Source organism: Balaenoptera acutorostrata, chromosome 1, assembly GCF_949987535.1.
Source record: "Balaenoptera acutorostrata chromosome 1, mBalAcu1.1, whole genome shotgun sequence".
Classification (NCBI taxonomy): Eukaryota; Metazoa; Chordata; class Mammalia; order Artiodactyla; family Balaenopteridae; genus Balaenoptera; species Balaenoptera acutorostrata.
The window spans coordinates 57925410-57952283 of record NC_080064.1 but is presented as its reverse complement, the minus strand read 5'-3'; the positions used below and the strand labels follow the sequence as shown (position 1 = coordinate 57952283).

Sequence of the window (26874 nt, the reverse complement as noted above, 5' to 3'; positions counted from 1 at the left end):
CTTCCCAGAGAATTGGTTATGCCTTTCAATTTCTCTTTCTTTAGTGACTCTCAGATGAATGAATTACTATCCTTATGGTCATATGTGAAAAATTTGACCTGTTTGCTTCTTACAGGATGCTATTACTATTGTCAGGGCGAAGAAAGTTGAGTGGTCCATGACTATGATTATGTCTTACCAATTTTTAAGCAGGGATATTTAATAACCTACTGAAGGAGGTCAGAAGTTAAAAATATCCAAGTGTTACTTTTTTCACATAGACTACATAATTCCAAAGAGGAAAATGTAGATCCCACTGTATAGAAACATACTTTTCCTCTGCGGGGTCTAACCTGGATGAAGAAGAAAACTTGAATGTAGGCTTGGCTAGTGGACTGAACGAGAGTGGGGTGGACATGAGATTAGAGGTTTCAACAAGGTCAAAGATAAGGTGTAGTCAGGGGACCAGGAAGCTGGAAGGTTAGGAGAGATGGAAAAACCTGCCAGCATCACCTATCTCAAGGGGCTGTTGTGAAGGCTGAATGAGATCATGGACGCGGAGCAGAGCATCAGCCTCGGTCTCCAGCTAGGAGCCTGGTTTCAATCCCTACTCTGCCTCTTCTTGGCTGAGTGATCCTGCAAAAGTGACTTATGTTAGCTGAATCTGAATTGCTTCATCAGTGAGTTGTGCAGATGAAATGAGATAGTAGATGAAATGTACTTTTCGCATAGTAAGAACTCAGGTGTTAGTTATTATTATTCATTACTTTTATTACCTCAGGTGCTCTTATTTATTTATTTTCACCCCAATATGTTCCATTCTCCTTCCCTATTTTATTTTTTTTTCTGTAGAACTTACGGTGTATATTTTACTTGTTTATCTTTTTATTTTTGATTCTCCACATTAAAATGTAAGCTCCATGGCAACAGGGAATGTTTCCTGTTTTGTTCCCTACAGGGGAGTGCCTAGGACAGTGCTGGCACACAGTAGTACTCAATAAATATTTGTTGAATGCAAGAATCATTGTATAGGAGTATAGGAAGGGGGACACATGGTTAGTTCTGAAATAGCCAAAATGACACTTGTCAGTAGGGACCATTTCCAAGATGTGGCCAGAAGTGTGGGTTAATGAGTGGAGGGAAAGTTTATTGGAAGTGAAGAAGTCAAGAGGCCCTGGAGCGAAGGTGTTGGGTGGATCATCCGTATCGAATCTATGACACAAAATGAAGCTAGGGAGTGAGGTGGAGAAGAGGGTGAAAAGGGGCTGCCAGCATCCCTAAGCCTATAGATGAATGCAGAGGAATGCTCCGTAGTCAGTGGTGGACAGCCGTAAGTAAAAGGTAGAATGAGCAGACGGGTGCTTTTCACTATGGGGAGTGGGTGTTGGAAGTAGCAATGGGGAGTTGGGAGAACTCGTAGTCCCATGACATAGGGCCCACAGAAGACTGAGGAACTTTCCATGGAGAGAGCTAGAGGAGAAGAGATGGCCCCTGGAGAGAGCTGGGATGCAGTTAAGGAAACAGGTGGGCGAGTCTGGCAGAGAGCCTGGGAATGCAGAGAAGGGTGTTGCTAAGGACATGACATTCCCAAAGGTTGGTGGGAGCGAGACTAGTAAACGGGAGCACGGAGCTGTCTCGAGAGGAGTGTGCAAGTGGCTGTATGCACAGAGGAGAGGTGACACTCAAGAATGTATGGTTGTAGGTCGTCTTTTTTTCCATTACCAGATACAAGATGATTTTGTAGTTAAATAAGTTAAACAAAGAGAGGGACAGCACATTTCTGGAAACATCTTGATGTTCAAATGCTCTACAGAATTATTCAAATATCTAACATCATCTACTTGTTATGGAAATATCTTTCCCTTCCTTACATCTCAGAAGAATACTTGATAGTTTCAGTTGGATATACTCCTGGATGAATGAATTTAAACAGTTACCACCTTTCATAACCTTCATCATTTTTTTTCAGCTCAACTTAAATAGGTTAAAATTTCAGTGAATTTTTAAAAAATGAAATTGTTTATAAAAGTAAACCACTAAGACAAGCTTTGGAACTCTTGTGAGTTAGAACTATCATCTAATGCTGTTCTATCTCTCTTGTTAAGTTAAATTTGGAGGTGTGAAGCATCTCAAGTTATCTCCAAATAAGTTCATAAGGCAATGTTCATTAGTGAGTTGGTTGATTGGTCAGTGACTCAACACTCACTGGGTAACCACAATGCCTAGAGCACGGTAAGAACAAAGCAATGGATAAGACAGGCTAAGGTTTTGAACATGATAGAAACACTATTTAGATGCCAACAAATAATAATTTCAAAGCTATTTAGAACAAGTGAATATTTTGAGCTGGGAATCTTTCTTCCTCTTCTGCATTCCCTGAATAAAGAATTGAAGGTAATGATAATTAACATTAATAATAACAAATGTGGGTAAAGCCAGAGTGCCCTAGAAGAATATACTAAAAGTGCTACTCAATAAAACATGTTGAATGACAGTCTTTTGGGAGTTTAAAATTTGGGTAGGGGCACTATTCTCAAGGCAATTTAACATGTCACTGTTTCTATGCCATTTTATCATCACAGCAGAAAACTTAAAAATCATTCCAGGTTGCACTAGCTAAAACTACCTGAGACTAACGTACATAAATGATGAAAACAAACTTTTCCATTCTTAAAACGTAGCCATCCTTGTGTCATTTTTAGTTCCGGGGGTAAGGTGTCATTTTTAGTTTCTCTTAAGTCTTCTCTTGAAGTTCACTGTAACGTATTTTCATCTCCATGAGCGTTTCTTGATGAGAAGACTAGGGGCACATTTATGAAACGGCTGCTCCTATAGTCCCTTAAGAAGCCTTGCCTATACTTTCCAGCCTTGAGCAAAGTCCAAGATGAAGCTAACAGAGAACTAGAGATTCCAATTAATTTCTATTCAACCTCTTTCTTGTATGACTTCCCTTGGCTCAAATTGAGATGCTTAAGGAATTTGGATCTTACTAATTAAAATGGCAACGTTACCAACTTTAGATACCCCAAAATCTACTAACAAATATTTTCTTTTCCTAAAAAGAAAAAAAGGGGTTCACATTGTTATTCCATATGTTTATTAATACTTATATTTGATTGATGATGTGGATTTTAAAAACAAACAAACCAACAACCAAAAGTTCTCTTTAGATTGGTATCTTCAGAAAAAGTCTACCTCTCTCTGTTTAAAGAAATCCAAACCAAAACACAAGCAAACCAACCAACAGATACTCTAAAGCCAAAACAAACCACACCAACAAAAAATTATGTAATATATTTTTTGGAGCCCCAGATGTTACTTGAAGGTTGCCGGTAGCATATGGCTTAATTTCCTGGTTAAAGCAGGGTAAACTACAACTTCTACTGTGGCCAGACTGAACCAGAGAAAGGGCTTTTATGTATGCAGGTATTGGCTGTAAGTCAGGATCACCAACCTATTCAACCGTAGCTTCTGCTTTGAGATGTGTTGATCAGTAAAAAGACACCTGGGCACTTTTTAATTCCATCTGATTCGAAGAGAAAGTTTAGCCGGTCATAAGTTTGTGGACTTTGCATCTTGGTTATCACAAAATTAATGGTCTGAGGCAATGAAGGTTTCCGACATCATGTGGAAAATATGCATCTTCCCCTAAAGACTGCCTATTCACCTGTTCTCTGCCTGACTCAGGACAGACATCAAGTATTTGGGAAGCTTTAAATCAGACAATATTTCCTGCTGCTACCCAAGCTACTCCAAGCTAAGGACTTCCACCTCTGGGAGCATCTTGCAAGGAAAAGTCACTGTTAGGAGAAAAAAGCCACACCACAAAAACTACTTCAAAATCTGTATCAGTCATTCTGACTTTTTACAATTGTGCTAAAACACACACTTAAGTTAAGAAAGTTCTTTTTGTTGTCATGAAATACAAAACGTTCAATATTTAGGCTCAAGTCTACAGTAGAATATTTTTTGGCCAACTTTTTATCCCAAGATAAACTTAGCTATTTAAAATCGTAGAAAGCAGAGGCTTAAGTGATAAATATGTGTAAGATAGTCCATTAATTAAGTTGAACTACTTAATTTTTCCTATACAATAGTTTAAACAGGCCATTTTATCAAATGCTTGGCTTGTTAAAATGATTTAGAATTTAAATATAAAACAGAAGAATGCTAATCCTTAATACAGAATATAACAAATTATCCAACATTGAGGTTAGATATCTGACATTGTATTTACGTATATTTTCTTTCATCATCTAAAATGGCAAGTCCAGTGGTAGCTGTCCATTTTACTCGTCATTCCAGTTTCAATTTCCATTTCAGAAGATGCAAATAGAACTTACTAAAATACTTTTTTTTCTTTTCCTCACTTTTCTGACCTCCCATGCAGCATTCCTTGTCATAAGAATATTTACACATTTACATTTTACAATAATGGATGTTGTATCTGAAATATTAATTATCCAAAGCAAAGTTAAATGCCAATTCCAACCAAAAATGTCCTTATATTTGTTGCATTGCATTTGCAAAAGAGTTAGGAAAGAGCCCTGGTTGACAGAGTTAAGTTCCTTGCCCAAAAAAGGTGTTTGTTTTTTTTCAATTTAACACAGTTAATTAAGTAACCAATATTAACTGCAAATTAGCTTTAATTTTTTAATATGAAAAAATCGAAGATCCCATACAAACCAAATTCATGGAATATTGTCTTTAGTATTTAATATTTTTGAAGTAGCCATAGCATTTTTATATAGAAAGTGAGAGCAGGTCTTTTGAAGAGAACTGGGATTTAAAAATGCGAATGGGGAAAAAGCATGAGGGGAGGATAAATTAGAATCTGGTATGCTATGTACTACTTACCTTCAAAAGTCAAATAAAACTTTCCTCTGTCAAACCAAACGAGGGAAGGCTGTTCATTCTCTGTATGGCCAGGAGTTGAAGCGGGATGGGAAAGGTTAAGGAGAGGGAGAGAGAAGGACACAGTATGAGTTACAGAGCAGGTCATTAATCTCACTAGGGGGGGAGGGCAGAGGCACTGCATGCCGTTAGCATGCAGGAAAAAGGGAGGGCTGGAAATCTATTATTATTATTTTGTTTTCAGTTCGGGAAACAGAAAGCAAAAGCAAAGCTATGGAGGCCTAAAGGGATGGGCACGTGTTGCTGGTAGCTTGGTACTCGGTGCTGGTGCGCATGGAGAAGAAGTCTTCCTGGCCATGCAGGGGCGTCAGCATATTTTAACTGCACTAGTTTGGCCAAACTGTCATTCAGCAATTGCTGTATTTATTTCATCTTCAATGTCATCCCCTTCTATGTTTTCAAAAAGATACACTCGGAGTTATAGGTTATATAAAACTTAGCTGAGGTTTTCAATGACAACAGCATTGCATATCAATTGAAAGTTCGTGGAAGATGTCATATATCTTCCATCCCCTCCCCTGGAATCACCTTAGGCATCCAGACACAAAACACCCTTTACCTACGTACCAAAGAAAAGACAAGATTACTAACGGTGCTCTACTATATTTTTAATTAAAAAGCCGTCACTGAACACGTAATTCTGAGCAGTTAAATTATTCCTCCTTTTGTAAATTCACAAAGCAATTGCATCTCACCTTTTTTGAACCTTTTCACTGAGAAACTGTCATGCAACCTGCTGCTTTATAAAATGTTCACTTAAAAAACATTTCAGTGGCATGAGTTCCACGATGAACAGTAAATAGACAGTGCATCTGATCGGCATTGGACACTCATCAGGTGAGGAACATGTCCATGAAGTTTAGCATTCAGATGGCATAATGGCTTGGATTTTTAAAGTCTAGCTATCTAGAGATCACTCGGCTAGCACCATACCTGCTGGCGTTTCACAGCGCCTTTCAAACGAGGGCAGTTTGTCATAAAAAACATCATCTTCTGACACTACGAACCAAAGAAATATAAAGGAATGGAAAACAAAAACACAAATACAAATCTCAAATGAAATCAAGCAACACACTGTACTGATCGAAACACAGGAATGATTTTAATGGAAAAAGGAAACAAAACCTAAGACACTGAGATGATGGAAAGAGTATAAAAAAGTGATGTGCTTATTGCATGATGAGCCTAGGAGAAGAAATGGAAATCTAAAAAATGCCAGATTTTAGCATCTGTGAATTCACTGAAGTCAGCTCCATGGAAGAAATCACACCCCCACATTTTCAGGGAGTTGTTAAAAGCACTATCATTAATAATTGACTCGTGCAGGTGTATTTCACTCAGACACAATTCTCAAGTGGCTGGACATATATCCATCAAAAGAACCTCCGGGCAGAGCGCTGACAACTCAATGGGATCACCCAGCATGCACCTTCCTCCCCATGGGGAAAGAGAAAGCTTTTAATGAGACCATAAAAATGCAACAGTATGAATCTGAGGTCCCTGAATGAAGTATCCCATTTCAACTTCATCAATATCCAAATTCAATTTGCCTTGCACCTGTACTTGGTAGTTATGGATTGTTAATTTTGAACAGCATTATTGTAATTCCATCTTTGGCTATGGTATCAGGCATGGCCAAATGTCTTTGTAAACTGGTCACAACAGTTGCTCTGAATCCCAACCGTTCTGGATCTCTGTACACGGTCTCCCTCCTCACCAACAAACAAATGTAGACAATTGAAGTTTTATTCTATGTGATTTAGATCAATCAATGCCACACGTCTGAAGGGTATTATTGTAACTTTAATAGAAAATTGAATAAATTCTGTACAAAGACCGGTAAGGGAGAATCTTCCCTAGAACGTAGAGAAGTAAGATAAGGAAATGGATGAGGGTAGTAAAATTATTTCAAAAACTATGTTTCTTGGAAAATATTCTACTAGCTTGCCTCCTTAGACTTAGTGAATAAGGCAGGGAAACTATTTCTTTGTCAATTCTTAAGGCTCTAGGATAGCACCTGTCAATCAGTTTTTAATATATATGTGGCTTCCTTGGTGGCTAGAATAAGCGAATGCAACTCCTATAATGTCTGTAGGAGAGGAACAAGAACTGGCCCTAAGAAGGATACCCCATAATATCTCCAGAAAATAGGACACAAAAAAGTTACATTGGCAGTAACTGAATGTAACAGTGCCTTTTCATACCTGTTAGTGGGGGAATGGTGGAGAATATTCCTTTCTTTTGAAGAACTAATTTTCTGTTTACAATCTCCTTAAAATGAGGAGCCTCCAATACTGCCATTTGTTCTTTGAGCAGAAGTTACAAAAGAATGGTTCGTAAGGGTTGAACAGCACGGCTATCATTTTTTATTGTGGTTGTGGACATTGAGCGCTTAGAAGAAAACATACTAAATAAATCAGAGAACTTAAAAAATGGGTGGTTGCATAGCTCTGTGCTTAATTTAAATAAGGGCAACACTCAAATCAAGTACAGAAGAAAAATTTCCTTAAGAACTAACCATGGAAATTGCCTCAGATTGATCTGAGATGGGGAAGTCAGTACTGGAGGCAGGCTTTTCCAAAAAAATAAATAAATAAAAGGCAGAAGGAAAAAAATACTAAAGTGTGAGAATTTAAACTTGGGCTCAAGAATATCCACCTCCAAAGGTCTTTCTTTTTGTTCAGAATAATTGATGTTGATACAGATATATTTTTTAAAAAGCTTATCTGAGTCAGAATTGCCACCCAGCTTAGAGAGACAAAGACTTGGAGGAAATATTTTAAGTTTTAAATGCTACGGTTAATATTCCTGTACTGAATACAAATCACTTTTGTTCAAAGATCTACACCAAAGGAAGCATCAAAGTCCATCTGATGCTTCCTTTGGTGCCCGTAAATGATTACCTTTCATTCATTACAGATTCCTGGGATGTTAAAGATGTAATTTAAAAATACATAATTAACAGTGAAGGAATATAATTCATAGTGAATTTAACAATGAAGAAAAATTGTCTTCATGGTGGTCTTTTTGCATTGGGGTACCAAAGGAAGGTTTTGCAAACATCGAAAAAAATGACTGTCACCAATAGAAATAAGAAACAAATAATAAATTGGATATATACAATTAGAGATAACTCCCTGTTTATCTCTATCTCTAAATGTCTAGGAATTTGTTTCTTACAATAGAATAACTTTAAACACTTTCTTTATTCACATAATATTAATAGGATTCTTCCCCCCAAATCAAATAGTGAAGGTCCTGTGAGCTTTGTTCAGTACAAAAGGAGTTTATTGTATTTCATTGATTCTATTATGTGTACTTTTTAACCTCTCTGGAATTGGGATGGGTCTTAAAATCAATACGATAAGAAAGTATTGCACCTTACCTCAACTGGCAGCTTTCTCCGCCCTTTCTCAGTCATATAGAAAATAATAGTGCATCTTCTAATTGAAGGTAACTTAAATTCAGTGACATACAGTTGCAAAGGGACTCTTCATTATTTGAATGTGACAATGCACAGAAAGTCCTGTTTTCAGTTGTGGCATCAGATTTACTACTTTATAATCACAGGTCTCATGAAAAAGATTTTACGCCCAAAGTCTGGCAGGAGCGAAGTCTTATTTGAATTGTTGTGTAGGAAGATCAGACATGCTCTTAAAAATTTAATCCTTGAATTATATTAAACTTTGTAATAAGCAAGTACAAATAATAAGTATCCAGTTTCTGCCACACATGTCCCAATTTTGGCACAAGTGTCACAGGAAACGTCAGAAAAGTATCTTGGTGGAGGGAGGGAAATATTGAGTCATCGATGTCAGGAATTTGCTGCTGAAATTCTATCTCCCCCAAGCCATCTGATTACATTAAGTTGATGTTCCAAGGCAGTCATGAACAGTCAGCACCTTAGTGCTGAACAGCCAAAGCACATCCTCTCCAAAAAGAGATAAACAACGCTACACAAGGTGCTGCTGGGTGGTCATTGACAATGTATTTACTTCAGAGAGAAATGGCTGTCAGGTGACCCACAGCAGCAGGAAATAAAGAACAAGAGAGTGAGGAAGATGAAAACCAAACAAAAATAACAGACCCAAACAGATAAAATCAGAATGCTCCTCAGCAATGAAGCAATGTGACCAGCCTCTCAGGTGGCTTTTTTCTCTTCTTAGCCCCTCTGTGGTTCATCTTAAAAGAATGCATACTAGCTGTGTTAAGAATCAGAGTCACTGGCCAGGATTTGAGATTTCTACAGCAGGGAGCATGAGAACACATGGTACAAAACATGGCCACAGGTCAAATGCTCTGTGTGTGCAATTTTCTCTATGAATCTCAATGAGTTGAAGGAATAGGTTAGATGGTCATCTGAGGTCACTTGAGGTCTGCTTTCTGAGTGACAGTTTATTATCCTTACTTTCCTCTCTGAACCACCAGGAAAATCACAGAGAGTGAGTGGAACAAATGACCTTAAGGAAAAAGCAACAGAAAAACAACAGAGCAGGAGTGGGGGAATGGCTGTAGCAATCAAGAGTATTAAAGACAGTTCAAAAATAAGGTTGGAAGTTACAGAAAAAACAAAACAAAACAGCAACAACAACAAAACCCAGAGAGAAACTAGCTAATAGGCATCTAAAATTAGGGAGCCCTGAATTGCCCCAGCTGATGATGCAGATAAAGAATAGACATGGTTATATAAATGATGTTAAATATCTGTCTGTTAATGAATCATATGAAATTGGATAGCTGGCTATATTTTCACCAAATTTGAAGAATTCTTTGGGGCTGATCTGATTAAAAATGTAGAGCACGTGACATGGTCGAAATTCTCTTTGGGGGCCTAAGAGGCACACCTTAACTTATTTCCCTGGGAAAAGAGGGATTTCTTCTCCAGAAGAGCTTCAGGCTTTGATCAAATTACTCCTCACATGGGCAACTCTGTAGTGTGCTCTTTTTTGGCAAGTAGCAGCAGGAATTTATTTAGCTTTGGTTAATGATTCTCCCAAGCAATGCAGCATGAGCCAGCTGGTTTATAATACGGGAGACTTGGAGGGCATTCAGACAATAAAGGAAGACAATGGGAAAAAATGGAATGGGAAAGCCCAGGTCAGAGATACCATGCAAACACGAGAGAAGCAGCAGGAGCTATGGAAGGTGGGTAAAGAGGTGTAGACATAGACCGGCCTTGGGAAGAGGGAAGACGCTCCAGGCAAGAAGAGGCATTTAAACCTGGGAAAACCATCCAGCTGAGCGGCCATTCTCAACTCTTCACTTTCATCACACCATAAGGAAAGAGGCACAAAGGCATTTACTGAAAATGCCAGCAATGACTTATTTCTTGGGGAAAATTGACCGCACATCACTGAAAAGCACTACAAAAAATGTCGAAAAGTTTTCTCACGTCCCACAGTGCCCATGTTTATACCATCTGTCAACATAAGGAGAACCAAAGTGATGAAGAAATGAAAGCTTCAAGAAAATAAAAGTTCTAAATTTTGTGATTTCTGATGGGTTACATGGTTGGAATTAAAAAAAAAACATTCCCCCCTCAATGGAGACTATTTTCATTATAAGAAATAATATCTAAATTATAGGATCTTATTTGACTATTTCTTCTTTACTTTTATGAATAGCTCTGCATGGAAATAGCATAAGAGAATTCCTGCAAAACACAGGTGTTCACATTCTTTTATTTGCTTATTTGCTTACTTAAAGCACTTTGCCTTCTTTGCTGAGAAGGTGCTTTTAAAAGAAGAGTCAGATGATAGTAGCAAAACACACAGCAAAACAATTTTGATCAGAAACATAGGGCGTTAGGGTTTTCAGATCATAAATAATAGCCAGTCAAAACCACAAACAGATTAGAAGAGAGGAGATCATTTTTACCAACTGTCGGGGTGGTAGCTGCACTCAAGGAATTGGTGGACGATATTGAAGAAGTGCTCTCAGCCCGGGCTAGGGGTGCTATCGGAGGAGGGCTGGAAGAATGGATGGGAGGGCTGAAAGGTCGGGGCTGCAGGGAGAAGAAAAGAAATGGAAAGTTAGATTCACAGGTCTGCCCTCCATATTTTTAGCGTCTCCCGGCCCCAGATATGACAACTCGGGTTCTTAAAAGAGAACAGGTGGCACCATTTTTACACTGAAATTGATTATATATCTGTACAGGAGCTTGTGGATGGAGCTAGAGGAACCATCAGCCATGATGCGCTACACTCAACAGGAACATCACATTTAGAGAAGCTGAGGTCTGGGGTGTGGTCGGTGATGTTTCAGGAGGATGGCCTCTTATGCCCCCAGGGACTAAGCAAGTACTATAATGTGAGAGCTTATACCCATTGAACGATATTTGAATACAGAATACTGTCCTGTGTTAGCTAAACCAGATCTCAGGGACATCACCAGTCTGTGACTCCTGTGTGCAGATACCAAAGACATTTACCTCTGCCAGAAGTCTCTTAATTGTTCACACAGAATATTTCCCACCCCTCAGCCTTAAAACATGATGCAGGAAACGTCCAGAAAAAACTCATTGGGTCATACCACCCTTCTTTATATTCACATAGTGTGCCTACCACCAGTAACTTCTCTGTAGACTGGGGACAGAAATCAGGACTTGCCCTCCCTTGGAATCTTCCAAAATCAGATAAATATGGTGAAAGGAAACACCTCCCGTTCTAAAGGATTTAGCACAATTGAGCATTATTATCTTAATTTTCATCAAACTCACTGTAGAAGAACTAAGGGCCCCAGGATCCTATTGCTACTATTTTCGACCTTGGCTTGAAAGATGGTAGAGATTTGAGGGAAACTGAAATGTACATTCTGATGGCAGTGACTGTCTTTCAGATGTCACCTGTCAGGGCCATTAGTTCAAGCACTGTAAGTAAGACTTAGACCTGAAGTTGAGATGACCCGCGTTCAGGCACTTGGACTCCTGTTTGTCATTCCCACTGGATGTTTCTGAGCAGGCCAGGGCAGAAGGGGACATACCACATCTCCGACTCCAGGCTTCCCTGGAGGTAGCTTTGGCCGAGACGGAGGCCGGGGAGGAGGTGGAGGTGGGGTCGTGGTGCTGCAAGGAACCAAGGGGGTGGCTGGCCGAGCAGGGGATGATGCACCTGAAAAACAAGCTGGTGTTAAAAATGGCTAGGAACGCAGGTGGCCAGAAGTGCTGTCATCACTGGATCCCGCCTTCCCCATTCCCCGACACAGTGTCAATCACAGCCATTTTTTTCACCTCAGCAGTTAGTACAGTCAACTCTGTAGCACATGGGGTTTAGGTTTTTTTTTTTTTTTAATAAAGAAAAAAAATCACTCAGTTGAACTATGGTTGATGGCAGAAGCTGAAGCTCGTTGCCTTTTGTTGTCATGTGACACCCAGTGAAAGGTAAATCCTTTTATTACTCCCTGTGACAGAAAATATATTCTTAAGGCTCTTTTGGCTGGGTGGGTGGGTATCCTTCATTTTGACCATGGTACACACCAAACTTATGATAAATTCTCTTGATTTTTGCATATTCAGAATTTATTTATGTCCAAGATGAAAATGGAGGTTAGAACTTGAAAAAAAAAGATTTTTCACGTTATATGTATATATACATATATATAAATATGTGTATATGTATATAAATATTTATATATATAAAATACAGAAGAGAAGTATCCTTCTTACTGTGCTTCAAGATATGAGTGCTAACTTCGCAAGCATAAGCAAACACTTGATGGTAAGCAAAGGACAAAATATAAGAAAGTAAATTAGATGTTACGTGCACACTTTGTGTGTAGAATCTTAACAGAAACACATTGAATTTAGAGGATTTTATTTTTCAAAGGAGGCTGCGTAGGAATCTGTCTGTGTAGAGGTTGCCTGAGATGATTTTTGTGATGATTTTTAAAAGAGCCTCTTGGATTTACTTTTCTGGCTGTCAATGACAAGCATGTGAAACACAGAGGACACACAGAGGTTGGCATGCACGCTGTTGAGCACACCAGAGAGGTCTCTAGACTCAGGGGTCTGCCTGTCTTCAGTCATCTGTCCGGGATACACGGGTAAACTACTCGGCTAACAACCTTAAGAAAGTCAAATCAATATTCCAAACTGTTCTTGTTCAGTCAGAGAAGTTCCAACTGCTCCTGAGGTTTTTTTCACTTTGCTTAGAAGCACAGGTATCAAATCACTCCAAGAAAAGTCTAAGAAATTGTACCCCAGGAAAATATCTGTCCCCACCTAGCCTCCCCTCCAACATGCCACAAAACTCTGTTCTCTGGAGAATCCTAGACCAGCACCTCCATGTCCAGATTTTCAGATTCTCAAGGAGCTTTGGAGTTGAGCAGCAAAACCCATCACCTCAGCATCTGCTCCCATCTTAGGCGTGCCCTGGAGGTGAAAGTCTTTCTCCTTTGTTTAAACAATTTGAAATGTTGAGTGAGTTGTGTTTCTCTGTGTTGTTTATTCTAAGTGTAGTTTCATTGGTGTGAAACCCTACTAATTATTCCCACCCATCCCTACCGATACCTCCTCTCCACCACTACCAACTTTTTATTGTATACTCACTTTTTATTTTATTGGGCCAGTATCTATGCTAGGCATTTTACATGCATTATCTTATTTTATCCCCACAAAAAGCTTTGGAGGAAGGTACTTCTACTATCTCAGTGGAAAGTAAAGCTCAGAGATATTCAGTAACTTGCTCAAGGTCACGTAGCTCAAATGGTCAATGTAACTACAAAGCCTGAGCTTTTAAATGCAGTGTCTTGTAGCTTTAGGTGGACCTTAGCCCCATATTTTGCACAAAGGTCTTCTTTTTGCATGGACAGACTGCATACTTTTCTCTCAATATAAATATTCTTAGACTTTGGCTAATCTTCTCTCAATAAAAGAATAAGGTATATTTTGACAGGTCCCACTACAAAGTTTTCTTTATACCCAGGATGTTTTCAGAAAACAGAAGTGACAGCAAAGAGATGGGAAATAAATCTTTACACAGCAAAGTCTTTGTCAGGAAGTTTTATGGAGCTTTTTTGAGGGTTCTATTTTGCTGGAAAACCATGCTATAGGAGTGGGTCAAAATGTCTATCCATGGGTCTATTTCCAAGAAATAGTCTTCTGAGTCAATCTCAGGAAAAGGTCAGCTGCTTATCCTTTTCTTACAAGTTCTAGAAGGGAAATTTTAAAATCCAGTTTCAGTAATACTTGGAAAACCAGTAAGGAGTTGTCATCGAGGCATTGTGGAATATTGAAAAAACTGATGAAAAGTCGGATGACCTGAGTTCTGGCCCTGCCCACCTCTCATCAGCTGTGGGATCTTGACTTCTCTGAGCCTCAACTTCCTGTTTTAAAAAATAAGACATGTTTCTACTTTGCAAAGGGGTTGTAACAATTGGAATGGAAAATGCTTATTAAAGTATTTACTAAACTATAAAATACTACACAAATGAAAGGCAGTTGATGTTGATGATGGTAAAGATTGTTTTTTGATACAGGTACAACTAAAAGCAAGGAAAAAAGTGCCTAGTTAACTGGTTTCCTTTTCCTTTCGGGGCACTTTTTCTTTACTGTTTTACTCACTTTTTCTTTACTGAATTGATTTCATTGATTCATTGTGCAGTTAGAAGACACCAAGGGAGTGTTTAAGAAGCAAAACCTGCTTGACAGAACCCACACATTCAGCAGAGAGTAGTCAGGGCCTAAGGAGTATTTCACAACTGTACTAAGGCTTCACACGATTTTGTGAGATTACACAATTATTTTGTATTGCAAGAATATAGAGGGTTATTATTTGTACGTCTCTATCCTCATTCTTCTATCTTCAATTATACTTTCATTTTCCCTTCAAGCAGTGTTTATTCCCAAGAACAATGCTGGAAGATAACTGGACAACATTGTTTAACTTTAAAAATCACATGTACATCATTTGAGTTTTGTGAGTTCAAAAAAGTTGGCAACCATTGACGTGCTCTCAATCCATCTGCCGCTCTCAACCTGGAGTTCCATCATAGCTTTGGTATGAGAACTGCATAAGGATGACTTCAACTTTCATCTCTCTTTTCGTGTGTGTGCTCGTGGGTGGGGGAGGGGAGTGGGGGGGAGAAGTGGTAAATCGAATCCAACAGACCTGAGGTCAGACAGATACTGGCTTTGCTATTTATTGCTTTGTAATGGTGGCAAGTCCTATCTTTCAGTGTCCGTTTCCTTATCTATAAAATGAGGCTAATACATCACAATGTTGTGGAGGAGAATCAAATGAATTAAAATATATGCACTTCGAAATATGTAAAGAATCAGTCTTTCCCAACTTGTGTTCCTTAGGACACAATTATACCATTGCTTTGAAGAAAGTATTAAACATATGTGGGAATGGTTTCACACTTTCTTTTTTGGTGACCAGCACATTAAAAGCCCTAAAACAATACTGTCCAACAGAGCTTTCTGCAATGATGAAAATGTTCTGGAACAAGTGTTGTCCAATAAGATAGCCATTAGCCACATGTGACCACTGAGCACTGAATTGTGCCTACTGCATCTAAATAACTGAGTTTTAATTTTAATTAATTACCATTAAGATTAAAATAGCCCCATGTGCCTAGTGGCTTCCATATTGGACATGTAGTTAGGAAATATATTTGTTTAACTCAACCCCAGGTAGCTCAAAGTTATTTGCTTATGGGGGGTTGTATGTGTGTGTCTGTTTGTGTTTAACATGCTTTAATATTGCTTTAGTTTCCCCAGTCAGGAAATGTTCCACTGAACTTTCTATCTTTATGGACACCTCTCTTTCCCTGGCCTCCAAACTTGCTGCAGGCCAAGAAAACACTTTCCCCATTCCATCCTCTGGGCACACACAGCCCACATAGGGGAAGAGATAGCCTTTGCCAAGCAGTGTCTGCATTTCAATAAAGCAATGTGCTGGCCAAACTATGTATTTTAAACTTTTGCCATAAGGAAATTAAAGTTCTTGGAGCAAATTCTTAACTTCCAACTTTTTCAATAGCAGGTAACTCTTCTGATTCACGAGGCCTGAGTACTGTCTAATCTTGGTCAGTGGCAGTCATCTCGGTGTGAATGAAATTTTTAAAGTAGGCATAATTGTATCTAATTAAATATAGTTTGAGATGTACAAGAAGAGTTATTCCCATCAGGTTAAGTTTTAAGAAGCAGGTAGTGATAAGCATTACGAATCTTTGAAACATGAGGCCGTATCCTATTGTTTTAATCCTAAATTTACATTTCTGCCAGTCTGTGTATATTTCATCAATAAAATATTAACGAGCAAATAAACTGGGACTTAATTAAGGAGATAATGGTGCACAGTTTTATTTATTCATGAGCTTCATTGGCCCAGTTCAGTCTTCTACTTAGAAATTCAATCCTTTAATACCAGCAAAGTATAGTTTTTTTCCAGCTCAGTTATTAAGAATTGATAGTCTTTACTGGTAACATTTTAAAGTAATTTTAAATAAGGATATGGAAACTAAACATTAAAACAACAGAACTCCCAAGGATTCTAGAAAGAAAGCTGGAGCTTCTCTTGTCACTCATTAGCTCAGTGGTCAATTCAATCAAACAAGCATCTCCCAGAGCCTTGTGGAAGGTGTTGGAGGAGCTGAGTGAGTAACAAAGCTCCCCTCCCCCGACCAAAGGTGTTTACTTTGAGGAGAGCATAGTGGTCGGGCCACTGGAGAGAAGGCATTATTCCTTGAAAAGTTCTTTCAGAAGACTCAGAGTCTGGCCCAGGAAAGAGAGTCCCATCCAAGGCAATGGAAACATGCCCTTCTTTGACAGAGGACAACCAGCTTCTTTGGGGTTGAGGTCTGAACTGAAGGTTTTACCTAGGAGCCCTTTATTATCTTTACAGTTAAGTAAGACCCCCAAAGACCTAAAAAAGCAATAGAGGGTGGAAGTGAGGCTCTAACCCTCCAGAATTATAGAAAGGAACACAGAGGAGTAGGTTTGGAGAGAAGACTTTTGGTGATCTTGATGACACTGTGCAGTACAGGTGTGTGTCAGTCTCAACTAAGTTTGGGATATTTTGTCACTAAACCTTACAAGAGTGCCTGGAGGGCATAGTGGTTGAGAACACAGGCTTGAGATCAGAGAGACCCGAGGATGAATCCCAAGTCTACCACCTGTAGCTGTGTAAACTTGGGCAAAAACTAAACATCCAAGAGCCTTGGTTTTTCTATCTGTAAAATGGGGGAAATAAGAGTATTCACCTCATGGGGTTGTTGTAAGGATGAAATGATGTGTATAAAGTTCTTGGCATGAAGCCAGGACAAGAAACTATAGCTGTTGCTCTTATTGGCAAAATAATGGCTCTCAGAGGTCCTATAGTAAAGAAGCCTGCCGATTTTGTTTTAACATAGTTTCCCAAACTTAAATTTTAGTACTGCATTCTTTTCCCTTTCTGGTGGAGGAAGGGCACACCTAATGATATAAAACACTGATTTTGTATGCAGTACAGGTGACTCTCCAGTCCTCTCCTTGATCGGCTTGGATGCTCTCACTTTAAAGCACAGAGCAGTTTGCAAACCAGAGCAAGCACTGAAAGATACTCCATTGAAAGCGGAAGCATTGATGACTATTAGAATAGAGACAAACGCCTTTCCTTTCTGTCTCTTACTAGATCTAAATAACTTAAACTTGGTCGCCTCTTTCAAAGCAAATAAAAAATAAATAGTCCTTGACACCCCTGCAAAGGCACCTAAACCAAACCCACAGGAACAGTTGGGAAGGCACTGGAGGATCTCGTCAGACAAGCATGAGCACCAGTGGAATGAATAATACAGAAGATGCATTAGAAAAACCTTGGTCTTTCTTGGATATGCTTGGTAGTTCCCATCCTTTCATAATTAGAGAGCACAAAATGAAGCTTCAAATAAGGGAAACCAAAAAATCAGATTCAATGTCAACATGTGCATTTAGAATCCCAAAATGTACAATTCTGATAAACTGCTCCATCACCTGTCTCTATACTTAGAGTTGACCTCATAGGCTGGTGAGCATGTCAAATGATGACATCAGAGAGCAGTTTGTTTCAGTGGCAGCTTGATTAGGCTGGGGGTGCAATAAGGCAGCCTCTTTTTTTGCTGTCCTCTAAAATCTCCTTTTCAAACCTTACTTCTTTTTCTCTGAAGTCATTAGAGGAGTCAACATAGTTCTCCCACAATAAGGAAAATAAACAAAAAAAAATAGAAGAAAACGCATTGATCTACAAAAACCAGGACTCTTGAAAAAAAATACAAACATAGATTTATAAGCTTATAAGTTGAATAATGTCTGAGGATCCAATGTATAACATGGTGACTATAGTTGATAACACTGTATTGAATGACTGAAATTTGCTAAGAGAGTAGAACTTAAATTTCTCACTAAAAAAAAAAAGGTAACTATGTGAGGTGATGGACTGTGTTAATTAACTTGGTGGGTGGAATCCTTCACAGTGTGTGTGGATATCAAATCATCAAGTTGTACACTTTAAATATCCTACAATTTTGTCAGTTATATCTCAATAAAGCAGAAAAAAAATGAAAAAAAACCAAACAAACTAGGGCTCTCGTGGAGGCATCTGATGAGGAAATCAGACATTTAACATGAAACTCATTTGCTGTGAAACCTGTCTTTCTAGAACTCTTCCTGAATTCTAAACAATGACATCGCAGCTTTCTTTAAAAAATATATGCCTTATCTGCAGGGTGGAAGGCAGGGCACTCCTAAGGGCTGCAAGTGCAGGGTAGGACACATCCACAGACTTGCATTATGACCGTGAGCATTCAATGGACTAGGACATGCCACAGGGCACAGGACACCCACACCAAAGGAGGGATGGCTGAAGCTCTAAAGCCAGCTGCCAGGCGGGAGGAAGGCGTTGCTCACACTGCAGTAGCCACGGCCATTCCCGGTCACACGAAGCACACTCAAACATAAGACATACCGCTGGTGGTCCCCGTACCACTGCCCGAGCCAGGTCCGGGGGACGAAACCACAGTCCTGTAGGTGGGTGGTGGGGGGGCAGGCGGAGTTGCTCTCTGCCCCAGCCCCAAATCTTTAGGAGATGAGATTGTTTCTAAGTAATCATCTTTAATGAAGGCCTGCTCAGCGACTTTCTTCTGGACTTCTTCTAAGTTGAGTGGCGATGGTACATTGCGAGGAGGACTCAGAGGTCCTGGGGGGCCAGGAGGGCCCGGGGGGCCCGGAGGCGGGGATTCAGCTGGGTTGTCTGAGGCAGCTGGTGGGGACACCACCTTTTCCCTTGGAGTCAACTCTGGAGTAACACGTTCCGGGGATGTATCAGAAAAATGGACCCACTTTTCTTCGGCATTAACAGCAACAGACTTGGGGGACAACACAGGGCCAAAAATGCTGTCCAAGTCATTGATTGATGGTAGTTTTTCAATTTTGACCTCTGTGGCTGACTGGTCATTTCCTGTGGTTAAAGTAGTTGATTTTAAAATTTAATTGACTTTGTTAAAATTATTTGTATGGACAGTGGGAGGGGTGAGGCAAAGCCTGGTAAATAGATTGTCTTGTGAGGTGCCTAGGTGGGCATATTTCACAATGGAAAATCTTGATTGGAGTTGAAGGGGAGGGAAGAGTTCTCTGTGTCTACAATATGAGTATCGCCTTTTTTGCTATTATTTACCCTTGTGTGGGGTGACCCGAGTTGGCTACTTCTACCATCATCGAAAGCACTTGAGCACGCGACTGCCCTCCAAGGCTGCTCACAGGCATGCAAAGTGTGGTCATTCTGAGAAGGCAGTGTTAGGTTCACAGAAATGTACAAGCTCTGGAACTGGAAATTCCAAAAGGGAGGTCCCTTTGGAAAATCTGGCCTACTGAAATACAGAGGACACAACTGAAAAAGAACTGATAGCTGGAAATCACCCTCATTTGATAAAGATTGTCTACTCTGGCATATTAAATGAAAATGTTTCAGTGAAACTAATGACAATATCTGTTAGTTAAAAAAAATTATCACATCATAATTAGTTGTATATCCTCCACCTTGAACACACCAGAAACACAGCACAAAGATTATTTAAAGAGATATCCCCACATGAATATTTACAAACATACACATACACACTCCACACACCACACACACATAGGATAATGAGAATACATTTACTACTCATTAGAACTGTTACATACATACCTGTTTAATAGGGAAGAAAATTATAAAAACATCTTTATAATTTCTTTTCTCAAGTCTAACCTGTTAACATCAAAGGCATAACTGATATCTATCTATCTGAAGTCCCAAAACAAAAAAGTCTGTTTTGCTTAAATATTAGCATTACCTATTCTTTTTAATTCTTATCAGTAATAAGAGAAAAAATTAAAACTATCTTCTACAGCTTGGCAGGAAATACTTGATACCAATTGAAATGTGAGGAAGTGTACCTTTTACTAAACCGAGGTTATTCAAATTAGAAATTGTTACCTAAATAATTGCAAGGCGTGAGCAGAAGCCACTTTACCTTTAAATAACCTAGCTATAAGAGCCGGCTTAGTATTTCCATATTTCACATTGGAAAAGAGTTAACCTTCAAGGTTCCAAGGCTACAGATAAATGGGATAGCAGTTTGCGTGGGCCACAATATTTATAATTTTGTTGCTGGTAGATTTATTTATCTCTAACACATTCACGGGAATCCAAGGGGCCAAAATGATTTGAACTTGCAAACACCTTTACCTGTGACACTCTGGATGACTCTCTGTTGGGTCTGAATCAATGTCAATTTCATAAATGACTATGTCTTGCATTTGCTCTTGTTGATAAATACCCCACTCTGCAGCTATCAAACTCACCAGGCTGCATAAATAGCTAAGGATGAAGCTGCAATAGAATTCCAAAGGTGATGAAGAACTGCGTTCTAAGGACCCAGGCACATAAAATAACTACTACTGCTTTTGACTTGCTAGTCCAGTAAGACTAGGTAGATTATAAACTGTAGGAATACATAGTATTGATTTTAATAGACGGTAAAGATGTACCTTAGAAATTATCTGTCTAAAGGCATGCAGCAGTTCCTTGCCATATTTCATCATCCTTACACATCTCTTTGCCGTGGGATAATAAATACTTTAATAATTACTGGGAAAAATTCCCACCACCCAAGCTTACCTGTATGCTGCATATCCCGGGAACCATTTTATTATCATTGTGGATGACACAGTTTTAATTCTAGAAAAAAACTTATTGGTTCTTGGAACAATACAAATTATGCCTTTTAATTTGTAAACCATTACAGTGAGATCCAATGAAGTGAGATGTCAATTGAACAATGACTTTTGATATTGAGTTTGTTTTCTTCCATCTCACAAGTAAATGTGGTAAAAGTGAACCCTTTTGTGAAACCTGGGAGTGATACTTTAAAAGAAGTCTACATAGTGAAATGTAATGGCAATACAACTGAACGCAAACAGTTTCATGTTTAGTCTAGCCTATAGCTTCCAACACATCAAGAGCATGTTGAGGTACGGGGCCACTGCTGATTGCCACGTCATCCCAGAACAGAAAAAATAGAGCTTACCTGGTCCAGTTGTTAAGGGGGAGCCTGTTCGGGGTGGGGTGGCTGGTACGTGTTTTGGAGGCAGTGGTGGAGGTGCTGCCAGGAGATAAGAAGCCAAGCATTGCTGATCACACTCTCCCTAAGTTACACAGTATTCCCTAGGTAGGCAGGATTGGGGCTTTCGCTCATACTTCTGCTATTGGAAAAGGAATAGCCATTAACAATCCATCTTCTTTAAAGTTCAAAGCTAAGGGATTGAAGCAGGACTCATTCAGATTCTTCCATTTTATGATAAGAATTTGTCAAGAGAAAGTCAGATAGTAACAACAATAACACCATCATTTCATTCATTCGTTCCTTTGTCCAATATGCCTCAAGTACCAACGAGGTCCCGTGTCCTGTACTAGGAATGAAGGACATGGGGTTGACTACAACGCGCCTCTGCCCTCAAGGAATTTACTACTGAATGAATGAAGATCATGGTCACAGGCAATTACTGTTCAGACTATGGTCAAGGACAATGAGCACAGCTTGGGTAGGGGCTCAGGTGAGGGGTTTTTAATAGAGTCAGGATACTATGGCTTGGATGGAGTCTGGAAAGATTTCTCAAAGTTATATGTCTTACATTTGGGTATATTTTTGAAAGACTGAAGCAAAATGATTTGGATCAAGGAAGAATGAACAGATTCCTTTGATGAAATTATAGCTTAAAAAAATCCATGAGATAGAAAAAGTATTGTATTATAGCCCCAACCCAGAGACTCATCCTTCTGAACTGGGCTTGTCACTTTGTGGGCAAAGTTAAGAATTTCAACAGGTACTCTGTTTTCTTATTCTTTCTTTAAATGTATGTTTTCCTCTCACTGCTATATTTGGTAGATTTGATGAGTTCACTTTTTTCTTCAGGACTTCTTTCCCCAGCCACCTGGAGTAGGGGTTGGGGGCATTCTGGAATAAGTGGAAATGATGGCTCTCTTTGCTTTGAGATGAATTTGCCCTGATCTCCTGTCTCAGCTTCTCTCTACCATATGGCATCATTTCTCTTGTTCTCCAATTATCACTCTTTCCTCTCAATGTGTCCTCTCTATTCTCTGCAGCCTCAGTTGTTCTGTAGGACTAGCAGAGACCTTATCTGATTTGGTTAGCTCTGTGTTGTGTGCTAGCCCATGCCTGGAGCATAGCAGGGTCTTTAGTTCACTTGCTTATCACTCCTACATAAACCTATTGAATGAATGAATGAGCCTGTGGGACGTCAGAAGAAGCTATGATTCCAAGTTACTTATTCTACTTTATTTATTATATTATTCCTGTCTCAACCAACTGTCCTAGGTCCCTTTAACTCTAAAGCTTATCAGAATAACATCTCTTCTTAATGTTAAACAGTCCAAATGTGGCTTATGTAGACTTTGTAAGAGTTGCCTCATTTCACTATGCAGGCAGACAGTAAAATGAGTCACTTATTTTTCCAGACAGAGCAGACACATAACTTACTTCCAGTGGGAAAAGGCCTTGTTAACTTTGGCGACTCCGTGCTTGGATTAATTGGTTGGCCTGGACCCCATATCTCAGGCTGATCTAAAAGAACTGGAAACATAAAAAGAAAATTTCCCAGGGTGAGTTCAAAAAAGAAACGTCCTGAGTTTAGAACTTAAAATTTCAATTTAAAGTTGAGCTTCACAAAATTATTTCTGTCTTCCCTCAGTCCTAGCAAATTAATTTAGAGATGTGTTGTTCCTCATTCTTTTCAAGCAGAGAATGGACATAGGAGCAGAGCGTGTGTGTGTGTGTGTGTGTGTGTGTGCGCACGCACACATGTGCGCAGGGGGTGTCTGTGTGTGCACATATAGCTAAATAAAAACTTGCAAAACAGAGCGTCTGCATTCTTTCCTGGTTGGTCACTTAAGGACATTCTAAATGTCAATACATGTACTGGCTCCTTTCTGGCACCCACTTGAAAATCCAGGCATTACTCCCATGGACATTTGTTTTAAGTCGGTTTATTTAAAGTTTGCTATGAATAGGCTTCAAGAATGAAGATGCCTAAATTCTGTACAGTGGTTCCCACCTTTAAAGGATCTTACGGGGTCTTTAAACAATCCTTTTACAGTATCATAAAGAGAAATTAAATTATTCAAAAATGTTTGGTGAACATATTAAGAGAACCAGAAAAATAAATAAGTCCTTAGGCATCTAAAGAAAATCAGGGCAATTAGGTATTAGGCCTAAGGGCACTGAATCTAATATTTCTTCTTTTTTTTTTTTTTTGGTTGTTGCTATGGTAACAATGTAATGAACTAGCTCTTCTCAGCACCTATCATGTGCCAGGGTCTGTGTAAGTACTGCTTGTAATTCATTAGGTTGTAAAACAGGCTGGGAGGTCAGTTGGATGTGGATTTGAATCCAGCCTCTACGCTTACTCTAGGACCTTGGGCAATTCGTGTAACCTCTGAACTTCCCTTCCTTCAGTGTAGAGATAATAAGAGCAATCTCAAAGAGTTACTAAAAGGATTAAAGGAGGTAATGTATATAAATATAATGTATATAAAATACATGTAAAACACTTATCACAAGGCCAGTAGCTATTATGATATATTTTAGTCCTCACCACACCACCATGTGGTTGATATTCAGGAAACCGAAGATTACAGTGATTAAACAACTTGCTCAATGACATACATGGTGAAAGTAGCAGAGCTAAGATCTGATCCCAGGCGTGCATACCTATCTCCAAAAATATCCACTTTCCTCTCAGGCCTTGTAAACTAGTGATAGAAGAATCAATAAAAAAAGTAAGAGTGAGTAGATAAGAAAAGTAGGTGCAGATATTGGAAGAGCTAGTATGCTCGGTGCAAATGTTGGAACTTTACAGAATTTCAGGGGCTGAAACCACCTAAAGAACAATCAAGCCAGGCTCATTGACAAGTTCAGGTGTGTATCTCATCTCCACCACAAACCTCAATGATGGTCTTAGCTCTGTTTTGTTTTAACATGAAAGCACACATTCTCCAAAGATGTGATGTAGCATTTGGTTTTTCATAGATTCAGTGTGGGACACCACTTTGATTTTTAAGAACTGTTTTGTATTTTGTCTATCAGGTTTATATAATGTTATGGGATTTTTTAATAGGTAGATTCAAATGCAACAAATCAAACCCCACCTTCAGTCACTACACATGTCTTTATGCCATTAAAAGTGAGACTGATCACAGATCGGTTAATAAGATAACTGAGAACCTCACCGCAGGGCCACCTTTATTGATGGATTCTAAGTTGTAGACATTTAAATCACTGAAGGAGTATTTAGGGATGTTCTTTATACACTTTGCTAACTACATTATTGAAAAATATTCAGCTGTGGCCGGCTGCTAGCTGTCTCCCAGGATCCATTCTCCCTTTCTTCTACAGTTAAAGTTAAGCAGGCCATATGGCACTAAATTCTTTCTGATGGGCTCTGGTTGGAAGTGATGTGTGTCTCTTCCAGGTTTTGCTCTTACAAGAATTGGCAGTGAGTTCCATGGGTCCTCCCCTGCCCCCCTTTCTTCTGATGGTGAGAGTTGGAGCAGTCCCCTTGCACCCAGAGATGAAGGCCACATGCTGAGGATAGAAGAGCCGCCCAACCAGTCCTACATTGTGTACTTTGAGGCTGTTTACATGAAACAGAAATAAAATTCTATCTTGTTTAATTCACTGTACTTTGGAGTCTCTTTGTCACTGTATCTTAGCCTACTCACTATGCTTTCAAGTCTTGTTGTCCTTAACACTTAAATCTAACTTCCTTCACCAACTGGTCTTAGAAAAATCATCTTTGATTGTACATAACCATAGTGGTCTTAAATCAAATGATTTCTATAAAAACATCCCATATTATCAAATATATAGCTGCTGGAGATTCATGCATTGGACATAAATACATTTTAGGAATAGATTAGATCCCTTTCATAAAGAGTTTCTTTTATGTCAGCAAGGTATACATTACTCACAGCCATCCAAAAATGGTTAATGTTTAAAAGTTAAAATATTTAATTCTAGGAGTAAATATTTAATAGGTAAACCCAACAACAACAACCAAAATGTATTTTCTCCCATAACATTTTATTTCTAAGTTGCTAAATGATTTAAGGTCATTCCTGGGTCTTGAACCTGCAAACAGGGTCTATTGTGTGAGCAATCCAATTGACACCTCCACTGATGAGGCGGACAAGAGAGAAAATGTGGTCAAAGAGGCTATAGCACCATGACAGGGCCTATGATGGGGAATTTGAAGGTCTGGCTCCATAATAATGGCTGTTTGGCTAATAGAACACTTGTTCCCCATCCAGTGAGTTGTAGAGATTTGCAGTAATTCTTATTGACCTCTTTTGAAGAGTGAACTTGTTAGCTCTTAGCTACTTCTGGAAGTAAAGTTTCAAATCCTGAAATACTAGAGGTCTGCAAACTAAATTCCCATGCTGAGAGCACACCTAGATCAGAACTATTCTCTCACATGAAGATCTGGTGATATACATTAAAAACATGCCTCAAAACACATTTACTCTAGGTAAGTTATACTTTATTGAAAGGAAAAACAAATCTATAGATATACAGAGCTTTTCCTACCTTCTGTCTTCTGTTCGTCAAAAGCTGATTCTAATGGTGGGCCAAAGAGGGGAGCAAGTGCCATGGTGTCATCTGGAGGTTTTCTGCTGAATCACACACATTACAGCAAAACATAGAGAAAGGAAATATTAATGTTAAAAAAGATATAAAGCTTTCAATTATTTTCCACAGTAAGGCCGATGCATATGTGTGCACTTATGTACATACATATGTATGTACTCAAGCTCCTGAGGGGCTAAAAAGTATATTTATGAAGAGGTCAAATGTATATGGACAAAAGGATCAGTAGGAGGTAAGATCCCTCGTTCTCAGTGGGGGACCAAGGGGCTGGTCCAAAAGAAATAAGATGAAGAGAGAAACTCTTTCAGAGCATCTGAGTCTCTATACCTAGAAGAGATTACTAAAGATAACAGTTTATTGCAAAGCACCTTCTTCTCTTAAGATGTCAAAAACCATTTATATCTGTCTTCACTGCATCTCTGTGTTGTAGTTAATGTGGGTTTATGATTAGTGAAAGTCAGGCACAGGGAAATTAAAAAACAAGGCACCAGGAAGTTTGTGTTTGAATAAGAAACTGAGTCTACCAGCCTCTAACTTCCATCCTCCCCCGACCACCCCACACAGTTGACTAATTATAACTTCCTAATACCTTAATACTGCACATTAGAAAAAGAAGAGCATTGAGAAATCAGGGGGGAAAGACGGGTAGTAAGTTAGACGCTCATCCTTTCTACTAATTATTACTTAAACTGATTATTAAAGAAAAGCTGCGTAATTATCTCCATTTCTTCCCCAGACCTGATTCCCTTCATTGCTCCTGATGAGTTCTGTGTGTGTTGGGGGATAAGAGGTGAAGAGGAGAGGGGAGGGGTTAGAGAAGGA

At 39.1% G+C, this 26874-nt stretch overlaps 1 protein-coding gene across 17 annotated transcripts in view; it reads right to left on the bottom strand.

The window, feature by feature from the left end:
* The window catches only part of SGIP1 (SH3GL interacting endocytic adaptor 1), a 224863-nt gene that overhangs the window by 56503 nt on the left and 141486 nt on the right, over nt 1-26874 (bottom strand). For 3 of the 17 annotated variants that reach the window (XM_057530639.1, XM_028163573.2, XM_057530650.1), the window contains 7 exons: nt 25993-26078; nt 22888-22980; nt 21418-21492; nt 18816-19307; nt 11875-12002; nt 10771-10897; nt 5827-5892 (listed from right to left, as the gene is read on the bottom strand). In XM_057530639.1, the coding sequence (XP_057386622.1) occupies nt 5827-5892; nt 10771-10897; nt 11875-12002; nt 18816-19307; nt 21418-21492; nt 22888-22980; nt 25993-26078 (1067 nt within the window). Of the gene's footprint in view, nt 1-4836; nt 4897-5826; nt 5893-10770; nt 10898-11874; nt 12003-18815; nt 19308-21417; nt 21493-22887; nt 22981-25992; nt 26079-26874 lie in introns of all 17 variants that reach the window. The other 14 variants (XM_057530689.1, XM_057530691.1, XM_057530700.1 and 11 more) reach the window with 6 other exon arrangements.